This window comes from Dendrobates tinctorius, unplaced genomic scaffold, assembly GCF_039654945.1.
Source record: "Dendrobates tinctorius isolate UK_male_01 unplaced genomic scaffold, ASM3965494v1 ptg000116l, whole genome shotgun sequence".
Classification (NCBI taxonomy): Eukaryota; Metazoa; Chordata; class Amphibia; order Anura; family Dendrobatidae; genus Dendrobates; species Dendrobates tinctorius.
This window is the reverse complement of record NW_027361784.1, coordinates 35,803,256-35,822,201: the sequence shown is the minus strand read 5'-3', so window position 1 is coordinate 35,822,201 and position 18,946 is coordinate 35,803,256. Positions and strand designations below refer to the sequence as shown.

Here is an 18,946-nt window from a genome sequence, read left to right as displayed (position 1 = left end):
AATTCAATTTCCTCATGTTAATTGTTCCTTTAAATCTGCAATAAATCTAAACTTCATCTGTTCCCGTTATGGCTGGTTACTGGTACTCAGCAAATAAATCTACCATATATAATAACAATGCATTATTATTATTATTATAAATATTATTACTAGCACTGCAAATCTGTATGGAAGAGTGAATTATTAATAATATTTATAATAATAATAAATTAATAATAATAAAAAATATTAAATATTATTAGTAATAATAATTCACTCTTCCATGCAGATTTGCAGTGCTAATAATAATAATAATAATAATAATAATAATAAAATATTATTATTAATAATAATTCACTTTTCCATGCAGATTTGCAGTGCTAGTAATAGTAATAATAGTAATAATAATAATAATAATAAATATTAAGAATAATTCACTCTTCCATGCAGATTTGCAGTGATAACAATAATAATAAATATTCTTAATAATAATAAATAAATAATAATAATAATTCACTCTTCCATGCAGATTTGCAGTGCAATTTATACTGGTAATTATTTAACTGTGGATATTGTCTTCATTTATTTTTTCATTTTAGTTTTTCGTTTTGGCTTCCAAGATTCAGGTCACTATAATCACTGCAATCATAAATTTATCATTTTTTTTATGTTTTACAAATAAATTTCATTTATTGTGCTGCTTTTTGTATTTTTCTATACATTTTTCAACCATTTTTAGCAGTTTTTAGTTTTATTCTATTCCTACAATGAGACCTGAACCTCTGAAATGACGTACTGTGCACATCCTGATCTCCTATCAGTTCTTAGCAGCAGACCCTCGGATGACCTGACAACTCATCAGCCCCTTGTGATTGTGTTGTGCTGGAATCAACAGGGGGCGCTTTACCTTTCTCTGACTGATAAAGGCACCTTTGCTGGAGTTAGAGATGGTTGCCGGCTGAATAAGACTGAGGGCAAGTGTGGTGTATAAGCTCTTCAATTTTGATATGACAAAACTGAATCACCGGATCACAGACAAGAAGTGTTGTCATGGGGGACAGAGAAGAAATGGAACTACTGGCAATGGTCTTTTATCTAGGAGTATTTATATATTGTGGCATTTAAATGGAAGATGCATTAAAGGGAATCTGTCCACAGGTTTTTGGAGAATGATGTAGGTAGGGGAAGAGACCCTGATTCCAGCAATGTGTCACTTACTTTACTGGGTGCTGCAGTTGTGATGCAATCACAGTTTTCTTTGCTGCAGATTTAGCAGAGCTCGGCATACGGAGCCCTGTATAAGCCTGCCCACACCAATGATTGGCTGCTTTGTGTATAACCCGCCTACACCAATGATTGGCTGCTTTATGTATAACCCGCCCACACCGCTGATTGGAAGATTTCTGGTTACAATGTATATGGACAAAAAATCATAGAATCATAGAATCATAGAATCATAGAATCGTAGAGTTGGAAGGGACCTCCTGGGCCATCTGGTCCAACCCCCTGCTCAAAGCAGGATTCGCTAAATCATCCCAGTCAGATGTCTGTCCAGCCTCTGTTTGAAGACTTCCATTGAAGGAGAACTCACCACTTCTCGTGGCAGCCTGTTCCACTCATTGATCACTCTAACTGTCAAAAAGTTTTTTCTAATATCTAATCTGTGTCTCCTCCCATTCAGTTTCATCCCATTGCTTCTAGTCTTTCCTTGTGCAAATGAGAATAAAGTTGATCCTTCTACAATGTGACAGCCCTTTAGATATTTGTAGACAGCAATTAAGTCTCCTCTCAGTCTTCTCTTTTGCAAACTAAACATTCCCAAATCCTGCAACCTTTCCTCATAAGACAGGGTTTGCAGACCGGTCACCATTCTGGTCGCTCTTTTCTGAACTTGCTCCAGTTTGTTGATGTCTTTTTTAAAATGTGGTGCCCAAAACTGGACACAATATTCCAGATGAGGTCTGACCAAAGAGGAGTAGAGGGAAATAATGACTTCACGTGATCTAGACTGTATGCTTCTGTTAATACATCCTAGAACTGCATTTGCCTTTTTTGCTGCTGCATCACACTGTTGACTCATATTCAGTCTGTGATCTATTAGTATACCCAAGTCTTTTTCACATGTGCTGTCACTTAGCCCTATTCCTCCCATTCTATATATGCTTTTTTCATTTTTATCAGTGGTGTGGGCGGGGTTGGAGCCGGAGGTATGAGACACCTAGTCCTGTAGTGATAATCTCCTGCTGATAAAACCCTGATTGTATTGAAACGCCCAGCCCATCGTAGGAATCAGGGTCTCTGTCCCTACATTGTGCTGCTCTCCGATCACAAAAACCTTCTGATAGATTCCCTTTAAAGCTTTGTTATTTTGTTTCATTAAACATTTTGCATCATTTGCCTCTTTTAGCCTCTGTGTTCTGCAAAATGAGTTAACTGAGGGTCAGTGAGTGAGCTCGTTCTAACAGGAGAGTTTGTAACACAGACCACATCTGTCAGAAAAAAATTAAACTGGGAACACATCAGTGAGCTCGCTCTGACTGTCATATGGGAGAGACGGTAGATCATTAATCTGTCTTTTTCTGAGCGTCTGATTCTTGGTCATTGTCTGAATAAAAGCTTGTAGAACATCCTGTAAAATCAAAAAGAGGCAAAATAATAAAATCCAATTTATGTAATGATTTGTAGCCCAAAATACATGCACGAGGTTGCCCTTTTGCTGGAAAAACAATCAGCAGGTCGTATAATTTGACCCATCCAAGCAGTGACCGCGTGGAGCATTACCTTGATTTAATATCACCTGGCTCAGTATGAAGCCCTCGCAGCAGGAGTCCCGCGTACACATCTGACGACACATGAAATATCCGTCAGTTAGTCTGGCGCCACCGCTGGATGAGAAAAGTACTGCACTGTACGCTCCAGAAATCGAATTGGCGAAGTCAGTGCGTGTAAAACCGCTGCGATGACCAAACTCTTGTCCTGGTAATTAGAACAATGGCAATCAATTATCAATTATTGTTCTGCTGCAATAATATCACACAGGGAGGAGAAGCTGGAAGAGAAGACACAACAACACAACAACTACAAAGCTGCACGTCTACATCATGTAGAAAGGAGTCAAGAGCAGAAATCTCCCAAAATCTCCTAACGGTTCACAGTAACTGCTCCAGCAGAATAGTGAGTGCAGCTCTGGAGTATAATACAGGAGGTAACTCAGGATCAGTAATGTAATGTATGTACACAGTGACTGCACCAGCAGAATAGTGAGTGCAGCTCTGGGGTATAATTCAGGATGTAACTCAGGATCAGTAATGTAATGTATGTACACAGTGACTGCACCAGCAGAATAGTGAGTGCAGCTCTGGAGTATAATACAGGATGTAACTCAGGATCAGTACAGGATCAGTAATGTAAAGCATGTACACAGTGACTGCACCAACAGAATAGTGAGTGCAGCTCTGGAGTATAATACAGGATGTAACTCAGGATCAGTACAGGATCAGTAATGTAATGTATGTACACAGTGACTGCACCAGCAGAATAGTGAGTGCAGCTCTGGGGTATAATACAGGATGTATCGTTAACAATTCCAAAAAGAGGGAAGAATAGGAAGCATTTAAAGAAACCAGGATGGATGAACCCAGAACTTAAACACGTGCTAAAAAGGAAGAAAGACATGTTTATCAAATGGAAAGAGGGAGGCATATCTAGAGAAGAATATAATGCTGTCTGCAGAAATTGCAGGGCACAAATCAAATTACTAAAGCTGACAATGAATTGAGGCTTGCAAGAGACGTCAAAAGCAATAAAAAAAAAAGATTTTGAGGATATGTCAAAAGTAAAAGAAAAGTTAAAGATGCTATAGGATTTTTACAGGATGAAAATGATGAAATAGTAAAAAGGATGTTGAGAAGGCCGAACTTTTAAATTCCTATTTTGCATCTGTTTTCTCTCAGAAAGGAAATGTAACATCAACTGTTCTTCACTGTCCAATTAAAGAAATAGAAGAATCCAGGATATTTATAAACAGAAAGATAGTGAGGAAACACTTAGCTAACATAAATTAATTCAAGTCTCCAGGTCCAGATAATTGACACCCCAGAGCACTGAAGGAGATAGCAGAAGACAATTTTGAACCCCTCTCCATAATCTTTCAAAATTCTTCGAGATCAGGAAAAGTCCCAGAAGACTAGAGAAGAGCAAATGTTGTTCCCATCTTCAAAAAGGGGAAGAAGGTGGACCCAGGGAACTATAGGCCGGTGAGTCTGACTTCTATACCAGGAAAGATCTTTGAACAAATTATTAAACAACATGTATGTAAGTACCTGGATAAGAATGAAGTGATTAACCAGAGTCAGCATGGGTTTGTAACTAATAAGTCATGTCAGACTAACTTAATTCCCTTCTATGACAGAATCACTGATTGGGTGGATCAGGGAAATGCTGTAGATATAGTATATCTTGACTTCAGCAAAGCATTTGACAAAGTATCTCACACAATCCTTATTGAAAAAATGGCTAAGTATGGAATGGACAAGGCAGCTGTTGGGTGTATTCATAACTGGCTTAGTGATCGGACCAAAAGAGTGGTCGTAAATGGCTGCACATCCAGATGGAAGAATATCTCAAGTGGGGTTACCACAGGGCTCTGTCCTGGGCCCTGTATTGTTCAGCATCTTTAGCAATGATTTAGATGAAGGAATTGAGGGTACACGGATTAAATTTGCTGATGAGACAAAGCTAGGAGGGATAGGTAACACTAGAGAAGAGAGAGAGAGGATTCAAAAAGATATAAATAAACTGGAGCAGTGGGCAGCAACTAACAGAATGGTTTTGAACGGGAAAAAATGCAAAGTACTACATCTGGGTAATAAAAATGAAAAAAGCATATACAGAATGGGAGGAATAGGGCTAAGCAACAGCACATGTGAAAGACTTGAGTATACTAATAGATCACAGACTGAATATGAGTCAACAGGCTGATGCAGCAAAAAAGGCAAATGCAATTCTAGGATGTATTAACAGAAGCATACAGTCTAGATCACGTGAAGTCATTATTTCCCTCTACTCCTCTTTGGTCAGACTTCATCTGGAATATTGTGTCCAGTTTTGGGCGCCACACTTTAAAAAAGACATCAACAAACTTGAGCAAGTTCAGAGAAGAACGACCAGAATGGTGACCGGTCTGCAAACCCTGTCCTATGAGGAATGGTTACAGGATTTGGGAAAGTTTAGCTTCCAAAAAAGAAGACTGAGAGGAGACTTAATAGCTGTCTACAAATATCTCAAGGGCTGTCACATTGTAGAAGGATCATCTTTATTTTCATTTGCACAAGGAAAGAATAGAAGCAATGGAATGAAACTGAATGGGAGGAGACACAGATTAGATATCAGAAAAAACTTTTTGACAGTGAGGGTGATCAATGAGTGAAAGAGGCTGCCACGAGAGGTGGTGAGTTCTCCTTCCATGGAAGTCTTCAAACACAGAGGCTGGACAGACATCTGACTGGGATGATTTTGTGAATCCAGCTTTGAGCAGGGGGTTGGACCAAATGACCCAGGAGGTCACTTCCAACTCTACCGTTCTAAGTATCTCCACCTGCCAGGACCTGTGTGAGGTCAAGGTCATGTGACCATCACATGGGTGGTAAATACCTGGCAATGAGAGTCAGTGGGGTGTTGTGTATTGGGAGAGCAGGAACTCCCACAGAGCTCCAGGAGGAGCTAAAGGACTGTGTAGGATAACTGCAGGCACAGTACAATTATTTTCTTTTACACTTCCTTATGATGAAGGTCTCACCTCGTTTCCGGTATACAGCGACGCTGCCTGCAGTTCTCAGTGCTATTTTATGCTGGCAGCGGAGCCCGTCCACACTGGAGGATGCCGTGTTACCCAGAGCACCAGGAATCTGGAAAACGTGTAATAATGCAGCATTAATACATGTGAGCTGATATATTTCCAGTCTTCACTTCTGTCACCGGTGGGAGGATGAGTGACAGTTCCCTCCGCACACGACAGGAGACGTCATCCCAACATGAAACGTCTTATATTCTAGGTCCTTGTCTGGAAAGTCTAGATTTTTACACCAATTTGCTACAGAAATATTCTTAAAAAAACATCATTAAATGATCTTTCCTGACAACATCACGCCTTATATTCCGGCTACACCCGGAGCTGTATTCACAGTTCTGTTTTTTGCCACCTGCCATCCATTTCCACTGGGTTAGAAAAACGGACGGACGTGCTATAGTATAGGACATACCGACATGGTAGTTATATTATGGTAATCGGTGGAAACATCTCTGCGGGAATAGGCAAGAAAGATGACGCTCAGCGAAGCTCGGCAGTCGCCGTCATTCTAGCAATTACTGGGGGTCTCGCTTGAGCCCCCAGTGAAGACGTCTCTGACCATAATAGACATAAGTGTATCGGAAGATTTCACCTATGATCCCGTGTCAGGAGGGAAATCACAACAGTCCCTAATATTGGTCTAGATAAGTGGCGCCCAAGATCCGCTTATCTCCCCTATAACCTGGGGCCGGCCGCGGCTGCTCATACCTGTCTGTCCGTGGCGCACGTGATGTTGGATCCTTGCCCGGAGTACAGCTGACATATCACTCCCGTGCCATTTGTAGACACTGAGATGTAGTCACAATCATCATCCGCAGCACAATCTGTGATAATAATAACATAGAAATAGGAATCTAGAATTCTTCCTCTTTGGGCAGAATTTATTTTACTTGAATACAGGTATTTTTGGCGAAAAAATACGTTTTGTAATTGGGTGAAAATAAAAACTTTGCTTTTTATTGCCCGCTGGAGGAGTTAACTGATAATTTGTCAGTGAACTCATTCTGATGCTCTAAGGATCAGCAATGCAAGAATGGCCGATAAGACCCCTTTAATGAAGCCGATAGAGGCATTAATGGACCACAATTTACAATGTAACCGTCTTTTACAGAATCTTGTCTTCTCCATTCACCTCTGTTACCAGAGAGCAGTGCATTGTGGGAGCTCTTATGATGGACACGTGACCTAACCGCTTAGCTCTAACTGCCTGACAGGTGGGTGGAGCTAAACTGCTGACTGTTTCCTTAGGAAACCGTTGGACTTTTGAATACAAATGGATAAAAAAACTAAATAATATAATAAAGTATCAAAACTTGTAGAAACATTTTCATCTGGAATTTTCACATTTTTTTAGAATAAAAATAAACACCTGTCTTTACCCTTCAGATCACTTACCGACAATGCAGTCGAGGAGTTGCCCCGGCTTCTCCTTTACTTGCCTGGACTGATCCACTCCCGATTCCTCGTTACTGACCAGCAGATCACTCTCTGGGACCGGCTCAAACTTCTGTAACACTAGAAGGACAATACAATATTTTTTAGTTTTTAGTGTTAATTTAATGGGCACAACTATAGTGGGAGCCGCATATCTGCCGACTGTCCTGAATTTCCTGGGACATCTGGGTTTGATTCATATATAAACCACACCAAAAAGTGGATGCTTGGAGGCAGACTGTGGGCGTTACTGGGACACATGAGACCTCCCCTGAGGAGCTGGGGCTTAAAAGGCCCCAGAAATTTTGGTAACTATGGAACAGAGGTTGCAATCAAGTCCTAAAAAGGTCCCTTTGATCTATATCAGAAGACCAATACTATAAATGACCACTAAGAATCGGGACCCTGTTGAAGACTTTGTATCAGGGACCAAGTTTTTTCTTACCTTGTGAAGATGAGTACAGACGATACCATGGAACATGAAATCTGTGCAACCATGACGGCAGCACAAATTGCAGCTAGGTGTGATAATTTTTAGGTAAAAAAAAATTATCGCTCAATGGGAACTTGTCTTGATTCAAAATGTGTTTAATGTGTCTCCATAGTAACAGATTACAAAAAAACAACCTATATAAGAAAACAGGCCCTCCAAAAGGTTTTTGTACTTTAAGAATAAATTTTTATTGAACAATGTCATAGCACAAGTTAAAAAAGGGATGATGACACACAGAGAAACCTTTGGAGGGCCTGTTTTCTTATATAGAATCATAGAATCATAGAATCATAGAATCGTCGAGTTGGAAGGGACCTCCTGGGCCATCTGGTCCAACCCCCTGCTCAAAGCAGGATTCGCTAAATCATCCCAGTCAGATGTCTGTCCAGCCTCTGTTTGAAGACTTCCATTGAAGGAGAACTCACCACTTCTCGTGGCAGCCTGTTCCACTCATTGATCACTCTAACTGTCAAAAAGTTTTTTCTAATATCTAATCTGTGTCTCTTCCCATTCAGTTTCATCCCATTGCTTCTAGTCTTTCCTTGTGCAAATGAGAATAAAGTTGATCCTTCTACAATGTGACAGCCCTTTAGATATTTGTAGACAGCTATTAAGTCTCCTCTCAGTCTTCTCTTTTGCAAACTAAACATTCCCAAATCCTGCAACCTTTCCTCATAAGACAGGGTTTGCAGACCGGTCACCATTCTGGTCGCTCTTTTCTGAACTTGCTCCAGTTTGTGGATGTCTTTTTTAAAATGTGGTGCCCAAAACTGGACACAATATTCCAGATGAGGTCTGACCAAAGAGGAGTAGAGGGAAATAATGACTTCACGTGATCTAGACTGTATGCTTCTGTTAATACATCCTAGAATTGCATTTGCCTTTTTTGCTGCTGCATCACACTGTTGACTCATATTCAGTCTGTGATCTATTAGTATACCCAAGTCTTTTTCACATGTGCTGTCACTTAGCCCTATTCCTCCCATTCTATATATGCTTTTTTCATTTTTATTGCCCAGATGTAGTACTTTACATTTCTCCCTGTTAAAAACCATTCTGTTAGTTACTGCCCACTTCTCCAGTTTATTTAAATCTTTTTGAATCCTCTCTCTCTCTTCTCTAGTATTAGCTATCCCTCCTAGCTTTGTGTCATCAGCAAATTTAATCAGTTTACCCTCAATTCCTTCATCTAAATCGTTGATAAAGATGTTGAACAATACAGGGCCCAGGACAGAGCCCTGTGGTACCCCACTTGAGACATTCTTCCAACTGGATGTGCAGCCATTTACGACCACTCTTTGGGTCCGATCACTAAGCCAGTTATGAATCCACCTAACAGTTGCCTTGTCCATTCCATACTTAGTCATTTTTTCAATAAGGATTGTATGAGAGACTTTGTCAAATGCTTTGCTGAAGTCAAGATATACTATATCTACAGCATTTCCTTGATCCACCCAATCAGTGATACCGTCATAGAAGGAAATTAAGTTAGTCTGACATGACTTATTAGTTAGAAACCCATGCTGACTCTGTTTAATCACTTCATTCTTATCCAGGTATTGACATACATGTTGTTTAATAATTTGTTCAAAGATCTTTCCTGGTATAGAAGTCAGACTCACCGGCCTATAGTTACCTGGGTCCACCTTCTTCCCCTTTTTGAAGATAGGAACAACATTTGCTCTTCTCCAGTCTTCTGGCACTTCTCCTGTTCTCCAAGAATTTTCAAAGATTATGGAGAGGGGTTCAAAAATTTCTTCTGCTATCTCCTTCAGTACTCTGGGGTGTAATTCATCTGGACCTGGAGATTTGAATTCATTTAGGTTAGCTAAGTGTTTCCTCACTATCTTTCTGTTTATAGATATCCTGGATTCTTCTATTCCCTTAATAGGACAGTGAATAACAGTTGATGTTGCATTTCCTTTCTGAGAGAAAACAGATGCAAAATAGGAATTTAAAAGTTCAGCCTTCTCAACATCCTGTCTTACCATTTCATCATTTTCATCCTGTAAAAATCCTATAGCATCTTTGACTTTTCTTTTACTTTTGACATATCCCCAAAATCCTTTATTATTGCTTTTGACATCTCTTGCAAGCCTCAGTTCATTTTCAGCTTTAGCTAATCTGATTTGTGCCCTGCAGGTTCTGCAGACAGCATTATATTCTTCTTTAGATATGCCTCCCTCTTTCCATTTTATAAACATTTTTTTCTTCCTTTTTAGCATGTGCTTAAGTTCTGTGTTCATCCATCCTGGTTTCCTTAAATGCTTCCTATTCTTCCCTCTTTTCGGAATTGTTAACAACTGTGCTTTGAGAATTTCATTTTTCAAGATTTCCCATCCTTCCTGGACATTTTTGTCTTTAAGGATATCCAGCCATTGGATCCCTCCAATTCTCTTTCTGAATCCCTTAAAATCTGCCTTTCTGAAATCTAACATTGACGTCTGAGTCTTCACAGGTCTTCCACCTCTAGTAATCCAAAATTCTAAAATAGGTTGTTTGTTCTACACGGTCCTCCGTGTTGATTTTCTGGGGCAATTTCCTTTGTAGATTACAAAAAACCCTGCCTAGTCTAATCTTATCCTTCATCCTTCTCTCTTCTATCTCTCCTCCACTGCTTGTTAACAAGATGTAGGAAGTAGAGCTATATGGAAGAGAGGCATAGGTGTGCATAGGAACAGTAGACACAAAACATCAGAACTTAATTGAGAATATTTGCAGTTACTTTTTATAAACATCATCTTTTAGAATTTTTTTTTTCTATGTTGATATTAAAAACCAAACTGGTATAAAATTAGAAAAGAATTAATATCCCCTGACACTCCAGAAATGCTTAATACTTAGCCAATCACTGAGTGCAGCACTGGCAAGTTAAAACCAATTCCAGGCCCTTTCTGGAGTTGAGATGGGACCAGGACGCAATCAACAGTGGGAACTGCTTAAGCATTGAAACATGAGGTTCAGGGATGGTTGAGGGTGGATAGCGAGTCTTTCCTTAAACTTTATAGGTAATTTTTATCATTAAAACAATCCCTTTAACACCATTTGTGTGTGGACTTGCGCTTTAAAAAGTGTTTATGTGGCTCATTCCTTTCTGTCTCAAAATATGAGGTTTTTTTTTTTTTTACTTAGTTCAATAATGATTTTTTTCACTTTTGAAGTGAAGTAAACTCGGAGATAACAGATTGATAAGAAGTGACTGTGATTTGTCCTGAGGATAAAAAAGCAGAATAAAACCAATAGAAAAGCCACAAAGAGGAAAACATCAAGCAAAGTTTCCAATAATTTTTCATTCTGTCAATCTTTTTTATAGCTTCTATATATCTAAGATTAAAAAAAACTACTAGATGAATAAGCTTGATTAAGATTAGCCTACCGTTTTGTGTGTTCAGATTCTATGCAGACATATGTGTCTAAAAGGTTTCATACCAGAGGTGAGATTCAGGAGGTTCTCCCTGGTAGCGTCCTGCACTGCAATAGTTAACAATAGCCAGCCAACCATAGGCCAGCAGCTGACATCGGTGCAAACATCGCCGGCATATGACATCACTGCCATGCACCGTCCTGATTGCATATAAAGAAAGAAGAGGATGCTGGTGGACCGCAGCCAGGCAAGACGAGACTTTTTTTTAATGAAAATCTGCAATATGGAAGACTGCCATATCGGGACCAGGATGGAGACATATGGAGACCAGGATGGAGACATATGGGGCCAGGATGGAGACATATGGGGCCAGGATGGAGACATATTGGGACCAGGATGGAGACACATGGGGACCAGGATGGAGACACATGGGGACCAGGATGGAGACACATGGAGACAAAGAGGGAGACATATGGGGACCAAGACGGAGACATATGGGGACCAGGATGGAACATATGGGGACCAAGAGGAAGACATATTGAGACCAGGATGGAGACATATGGGGACCAGGATGGAGACATATGGGGACCAGGATGGAGACATATGGGGACCAGGATGGAGACATATGGGGACCAGGATGGAGACATATGGGGACCAGGATGAAGACATATGGAGACCAAGAGGGAGACATATGGGGACCAGGATGGAGACATATGGGGACCAAGAGGAAGACATATTGAGACCAGGATGGAGACCAGGAAGGAGACATATGGGGAACAGGATGGAGATAAATGAGAACCAGGATGGAGACATGTGTGGTCCAGGATGGAGACATGTGGCGTCCAGTATGGAGACATGTGAGGACCAGGATGGAGACATGTGAGGACCAGGATGGAGACATGTGGGGTCCAGGATGGAGACATGTGGGGTCCAGGATGGAGACATGTGGGGTCCAGGATGGAGACATGTGGGGTCCAGGATGAAGGATATATGGGGACCAGGATGGGGAACATATGGAGACCAAGATGGAGGACATAGGGGTCCCCTGAATGTGGGAAATTATTACATAAAGGAGCCAGGATGGGGGACTTTGTTAAATAAACATTTCAGGAAGAGGGACATTACAGGAAGGGGTCCATGAAGGAGGACTTTATTACAGAAAGGTATCAGCATTGAGGAGATTATTACAGGAAGGGGCCATGATAGGGCATATTATTAATGTAGGGGCTAATTAAGGGATATTATTACTGCTGTAATGTATTTTATTCTTGCACATATTCTTTACAATGTGGGGGGTCCTGTTATCATGCAGGGTGGCACTATGTTGCTTTTTTTCTTCATCTGGTGAAGTGTTGGGGAAAAAGAGGGAATGTCATGCAGAAGCGATCAGCTATAGATGACTGTTATTTTCTGCAGAGATGAGTCCTGGCTGGAAGAAATGATGGCGGTCTGCACAGGATGAAGAAGAAAAGTGAAAACAATCATTTAAACTCCAGACATTACTGGTAAGTCAGAGTGTTACCTGTACACTTACACTATACACTGTATACTATGTACAGAGCTCCTGTGTATAATGCCACAGGTGATAACTTTATTACCTGTACACTATATACTGTTAGGAACGGCGGAACACACTAAATAAAAATATAAATAAAGTGCGTTCGCCGCTCGGGGTCCAATAACCTCTGCTAGATGGTGGCAGGAGCAATATGGCGGAATGGCACACGGGATTAAACTCCACCCAGTTGTGCAGAGCAATCTCAGTTAAACTCGTGGAGATGCCAAAAGTACAAACACAAATAACTGAGCCTGTTGTAGTCACAGAACTCAGTAAAAAACGCACACACGGTATACGGTCACAGGAGTAGCCCAAGACGGCGACACTACGTCCGTCTAGACCTACTGTGTGTGCGGCGTTGCAACTGCAAACGCAAAGGAGGCTGCTACTGCTAACTTAATTTCCTTCTATGATGGAATCACGGATTGGGTGGATGAGGGAAATGCTGTAGATATTGTATATCTTGACTTCAGCAAAGCATTTGACAAAGTATCTCATACAATCCTTATTGAAAAAATGACTAAGTATGGAATGAACAAGGCAACTGTTAGGTGGATTCATAACTGGCTTAGTGATGGGACCCAAAGAGTGGTCGTAAATGGCTGCACATCCAGTTGGAAGAATGTCTCAAGTGGGGTACCACAGGGCTCTGTCCTGGGCCCTGTATTGTTCAACATCTTTATCAACGATTTAGATGAAGGAATTGAGGGTAAACTGATTAAATTTGCTGATGACACAAAGCTATGAGGGATAGCTAATACTAGAGAAGAGAGAGGATTCAAAAAGATATAAATAAACTGGAGAAGTGGGCAGCAACTAACAGAATGGTTTTTAACAGGAAAAAATGCAAAGTACTTCATCTGGGCAATAAAAATGAAAAAAGCATATACAGAATGGGAGGAATAGGGCTAAGCAACAGCACATGTGAAAAAGACTTGGGTATACTAATAGATCACAGACTGAATATGAGTCAACAGTGTGATGCAGCAGCAAAAAAGGCAAATGCAATTCTAGGATGTATTAACAGAAGCATACAGTCTAGATCACGTGAAGTCATTATTTCCCTCTACTCCTCTTTGGTCAGACCTCATCTGGAATATTGTGTCCAGTTTTGGGCACCACACTTTAAAAAAGACATCAACAAACTGGAGCAAGTTCAGAAAAGAGCGACCAGAATGGTGACCGGTCTGCAAACCCTGTCTTATGAGGAAAGGTTGCAGGATTTGGGAATGTTTAGTTTGCAAAAGAGAAGACTGAGAGGATACTTAATAGCTGTCTACAAATATCTCAAGGGCTGTCACATTGTAGAAGGATCAACTTTATTCTCATTTGCACAAGGAAAGACTAGAAGCAATGGGATGAAACTGAATGGGAGGAGACACAGATTAGATATTAGAAAAAACTTTTTGACAGTTAGAGTGATCAATGAGTTGAACAGGCTGCCACGAGAAGTAGTGAGTTCTCCTTCAATGGAAGTCTTCAAACAAAGGCTGGACAGACATCTGACTGGGATGATTTAGTGAATCCTGCTTTGAGCAGGGGGTTGGACCAGATGGCCCAGGAGGTCCCTTCCAACTCTACGATTCTATGATTCTATATACTGTAGAGCTCCTGTGCATAATGTCACTGGTGATCCCTGTATTACCTGCACACTAGACACTATATACAGAGCTCTTGTATATAATGTCACCAGTGATCACTATTTTATCTGTGCACTAAACACTATATACAGTGCTCCTGTGTATAGTCACTGGTGATCAGTGTATTACCTGACACTCACACTATATACAGAGCGCCTGTGTATAATGTCACTGGTGATCACTGTATTACCTCTACACTGACACTATTTACAGAGCTCCTGTGTGTAATGTCACTGGTGATCACTATTACCTGTTCATTATACACTATATACAGAGCTCCTGTGTGTAATGTCACAGGTGATCCCTGTATTACCTGTACATTATACACTATGTAGAGAGCTCATGTGTATAATGTCACTGGTGATCACTGTATTACCTGTACACAGACACTAATTACAGAGCTCCTGTGTGTAATGTTACAAGTGATCACTGTATTACCTGTACACAATAAACAATATACAGAGCTCCTGTGTATAATGTCACTGGTGATCCCTGTATTACCTGTACACAGACACTATATACAGAGCTCCTACGTATAATGTTACTAGTGATCACTGTATTACCTGTACACAATAAACAATATACAGAGCTCCTGTGTATAATGTCACTGGTGATCCCTGTATCACCTGTTCATTATACACTGTATACTAAATACAGAGCACTTGTGCAAAATGGCACTTATGGTAATAATATAGTCATTAGTATTGTAGTTTTTATTAATGATCAGTATTTTAGTATTGGGTCACTATGTGGTGGTAATATGTGGTCTGGTCATGGTGTGGCAGTATATACATACCCTGTATCATGGGAATGTTTGGTCACTATGTGGAGGTAATATGTAGTCTGGTCATTGTGGATTTTATTTTGCACATATTTTCTGCTGTGGCCGGAGATTAGGTGCAGCAGACCGTTGAGGTGACAGAGGAACAGGAGGTCATCCTTTGAAATTTGAGCAGGGTTCCTTTAATACTAATTCTCAAAACTTGTAGAAAACCCTTTAAAACTATCCTCCATACTAAGAAGTGACTGACAGTGACTGGGACAATGTGTGCTGGGCAAGACACAATGAGACTATATATGAAGGTACAGGAGGGATAAGAAGGATAAAGTGCCTTTATTTTTAGTTACCGTTACTTGTATTTTATGGTTGATGAAAATGTGCGTGAAAATGGGCATTCGCTAAAAAAAATGGGTGTAGTTTTTTAAATGGGCGTAGCTTCCTAACACAAAAATGGAACCTGTTGTTTAAAAATAAAATCCCACCCCTGTTACAGACTACATAGAAACTCAGTGTGTAGTCAGATCCAGTAACGGGATAAGGAATGAGCTATAGATCAGTGAAGGTCTGATGGCCAAAATTCATACAGGTCGGTAAAGAGAGGGAGGACCAGAGGTATGAAGTTCTTGTGCTCCACTGCAAATCTGTAACAACCCTCGATTACTTACGGCCATTTATACACCACGTAACACTGAAATTCCAACACCAAGAATTAAAAGTGGTGGAATGATGGAAATCACAGGAAGGAGACATTACTGATCAGCAAATGATGGAAAAATAGAAACAAAATGTTCAAACCATCTGGGTTTATTCAGTCTGGAGTATGAGCCATGTGCTGAAATCCCAGCACTTACAGCCTCGGCTGCTTTCAGTGAGGTTATTAATGGTCGTCTGAGGAAGGTTCTGCTACGCTGATTGCACTTGGGCAAATCATCAAGATCCGCTGCTGGCAGCTCCCTGTGCAACTGCCAACCATTGACGTCCTAGATGTGCTCGATAGGAGACAAGTTGGGAGACGCTGCAGGCCACTGTAGCTTTCGGACGTTCAGGTTGCTCACAATAGCAGGAGCAACATGTAGCAGTTGTCCTCTTAAAAAAAATGGCTCCTGGGACACATTGAAGAAATGGCCGCACCACTGGTTCCATGATTACTTCCTTATGTACTTCACATGAAATTGGACATCAAGTACTGAGCCTGAGCGTAAAACGGTGTCTACCATCAAACACTGCATGGAAGTGGGCTATGAGCCGGACGTCCGGTCACAGGTGTCCACTGACCTCACGTCACTGCTCTCAAAGGCAGAGCAAGATGGCAATGAAGGCCTGTCTTCTTCAGCAATCAACCTCACTTTTGTTTTGGATGCAATGATTGCTGCAGATTGATCTAGAGACCAAATGGGCAATGCTATGAAGAAACCTTCACCAGAGATCATGAAATTGTCCGTAGGAGCCATTTGTCAGCATGACAACACCCGACCAATGTTGCTGGTGCTACTGTGAGCTGCCCGCGTGGTCTAAACCTGCTCCCATGGCTGCAGCGTCTCCGGACTTGTCCTCCATCGACCACATCAGGGACTTCATTTGTCGGTAATCAGGAGCTGCTAGCAGCGGATATTGACGATACCAGCGGACCTTCCTCAGACGACCATTAATAACCTCAGTGATAGCAGCCGAGGCTGGAGGTTCCGGGATATCTGCACGTGGCTCATACTCCAGACTGAATAAATCCAGATGTTTTGAGAATCTTGTTTCGATTTTGTCATCATTTGTAGATCAGCCATGTCTGTGATTTCCATCTTTCCACCACTTTTCCTTCTTGGCATCTTCTTATACTGCTGCTAAGGATGAGCAAATCTAATTTATTTAGAATTTCCCCAAATTTTCAGATTCTAGTGAACAAGAATTTCTGGAACTTCAAATTTGTGTAACTCTAACAATCTAGCTACTTCTCCACCCCATGTAGCGGCGAGATTCATCAGCTTCCACCAATCGTTCCCCAGATTTGGTGCTGCTCACCGTGCTCAATGGACTGCGTGACCAAGGGGACAGATAATGTGGTGGCAATGGCAGCAGCTCCTCCCCAGCCGTGGTGAGTGAGAAGACTCAGAAGATCCGTTACCACTTTAGAACATTGTTAATGAGAATCTCTTCTTATTACTGCCATATGGTAGGTGGGGGCCCGATCACCGATTATGCATGGAGGCATAATGACCTTACATCCTGCAAACAGTCCTACGAGACTTCTGAGAACTCTCAGAGACTCTGTAACCACCGAGTCACCACAATCCTCATGTCCTCCTATTTATAGTATACAGCCCTAGTCACACAGTCCGCCTCATCTCAAGGCAAAGACTCTGAAGAACCAGCGACACAGGAAACCAAAGGTGGAGGCAGATCTGAAGAAACCGTCCGTGTTACAATGAATAAAGAAGGAAAACCACAAAGACTGTGCTGAGACCTGTAAATAGCTCTAAATAATCTATACAAGAAAAAGGAAGATCACTCTGCATTACACGAAAATAGCTTAAACTATTTTACATTGCTTACTATGTACTGATCCGGACTTACAGCCTTTATTATACCGAAGAGCTGAATTTACAGTTCTGCTGAATGTTACATGAAACACCAATAACTCAGCTCAGCCCTAATAATGAGGAGCAGATAATTATCACATAGGAATGTAAATCTGACACTAACAACTCAGGATCAGCTCAGGGAAACTAATGTAATGTATGTACACAGAGACTGCACCAGCAGAATAGTGAGTGCAGCTCTGGAGTATAATACAGGATGTAACTCAGGATCAGTAATGTAATGTATGTACACAGTGACTGCACCAGCAGAATAGTGAGTGCAGCTCTGGAGTATAATACAGGATGTAACTCAGGATCAGTAATGTAATGTATGTACACAGTGACTGCACCAGCAGAATAGTGAGTGCAGCTCTGGAGTATAATACAGGATGTAACTCAGGATCAGTAATGTAATGTATGTACACAGTGACTGCACCAGCAGAATAGTGAGTGCAGCTCTGGAGTATAATACAGGATGTAACTCAGGATCAGTACAGGATCAGTAATGTAATGTATGTACACAATGACTGCACCAGCAGAATAGTGAGTGCAGCTCTGGAGTATAATACAGGATGTAACTCAGGATCAGTAATGTATGTACACAGTGACTGCACCAGCAGAATAGTGAGTGCATCTCTGGAGTATAATACAGGATGTAACTCAGGATCAGTAATCTAATGTATGTACACAGTGACTGCACCAGCAGAATAGTGAGTGCAGCTCTGGAGTATAATACAGGATGTAACTCAGGATCAGTACAGGATCAGTAATGTAATGTATGTAGACAGTGACTGCACCAGCAGAATAGTGAGTGCAGCTCTGGAGTATAATACAGGATGTAACTCAGGATCAGTAATGTAATGTATGTAGACAGTCACTGCACCAGAATAGTGAGTGCAGCTCTGGGGTATAATACAGGATGTAACTCAGGATCAGTAATGTATGTACACAGTGACTGCACCAGCACAATAGTGAGTACAGCTCTGGAGTATAATACAGGATGTAACTCAGGATCAGTAATGTAATGTATGTAGACAGTCACTGCACCAGCAGAATAGTGAGTGCAGCTCTGGGGTATAATACAGGATGTAACTCAGGATCAGTAATGTATGTACACAGTGACTGCACCAGCAGAATAGTGAGTACAGCTCTGGAGTATAATACAGGATGTAACTCAGGATCAGTAATGTAATGTATGTACACAGAGACTGCACCAGCAGAATAGTCAGTGCAGCTCTGGAGTATAATACAGGATGTAACTCAGGATCAGTACAGGATC

At 41.0% G+C, this 18,946-nt stretch overlaps 1 protein-coding gene across 1 annotated transcript in view; it reads right to left on the bottom strand.

The window, feature by feature from the left end:
- Positions 1-18,946, bottom strand: part of TG (thyroglobulin) — a 249,352-nt gene that overhangs the window by 91,892 nt on the left and 138,514 nt on the right. Inside the window, 4 exon segments of the mRNA XM_073590435.1 lie at positions 2,761-2,955; positions 5,777-5,885; positions 6,536-6,651; positions 7,223-7,342. Coding sequence (XP_073446536.1) covers positions 2,761-2,955; positions 5,777-5,885; positions 6,536-6,651; positions 7,223-7,342 — 540 coding nt within the window.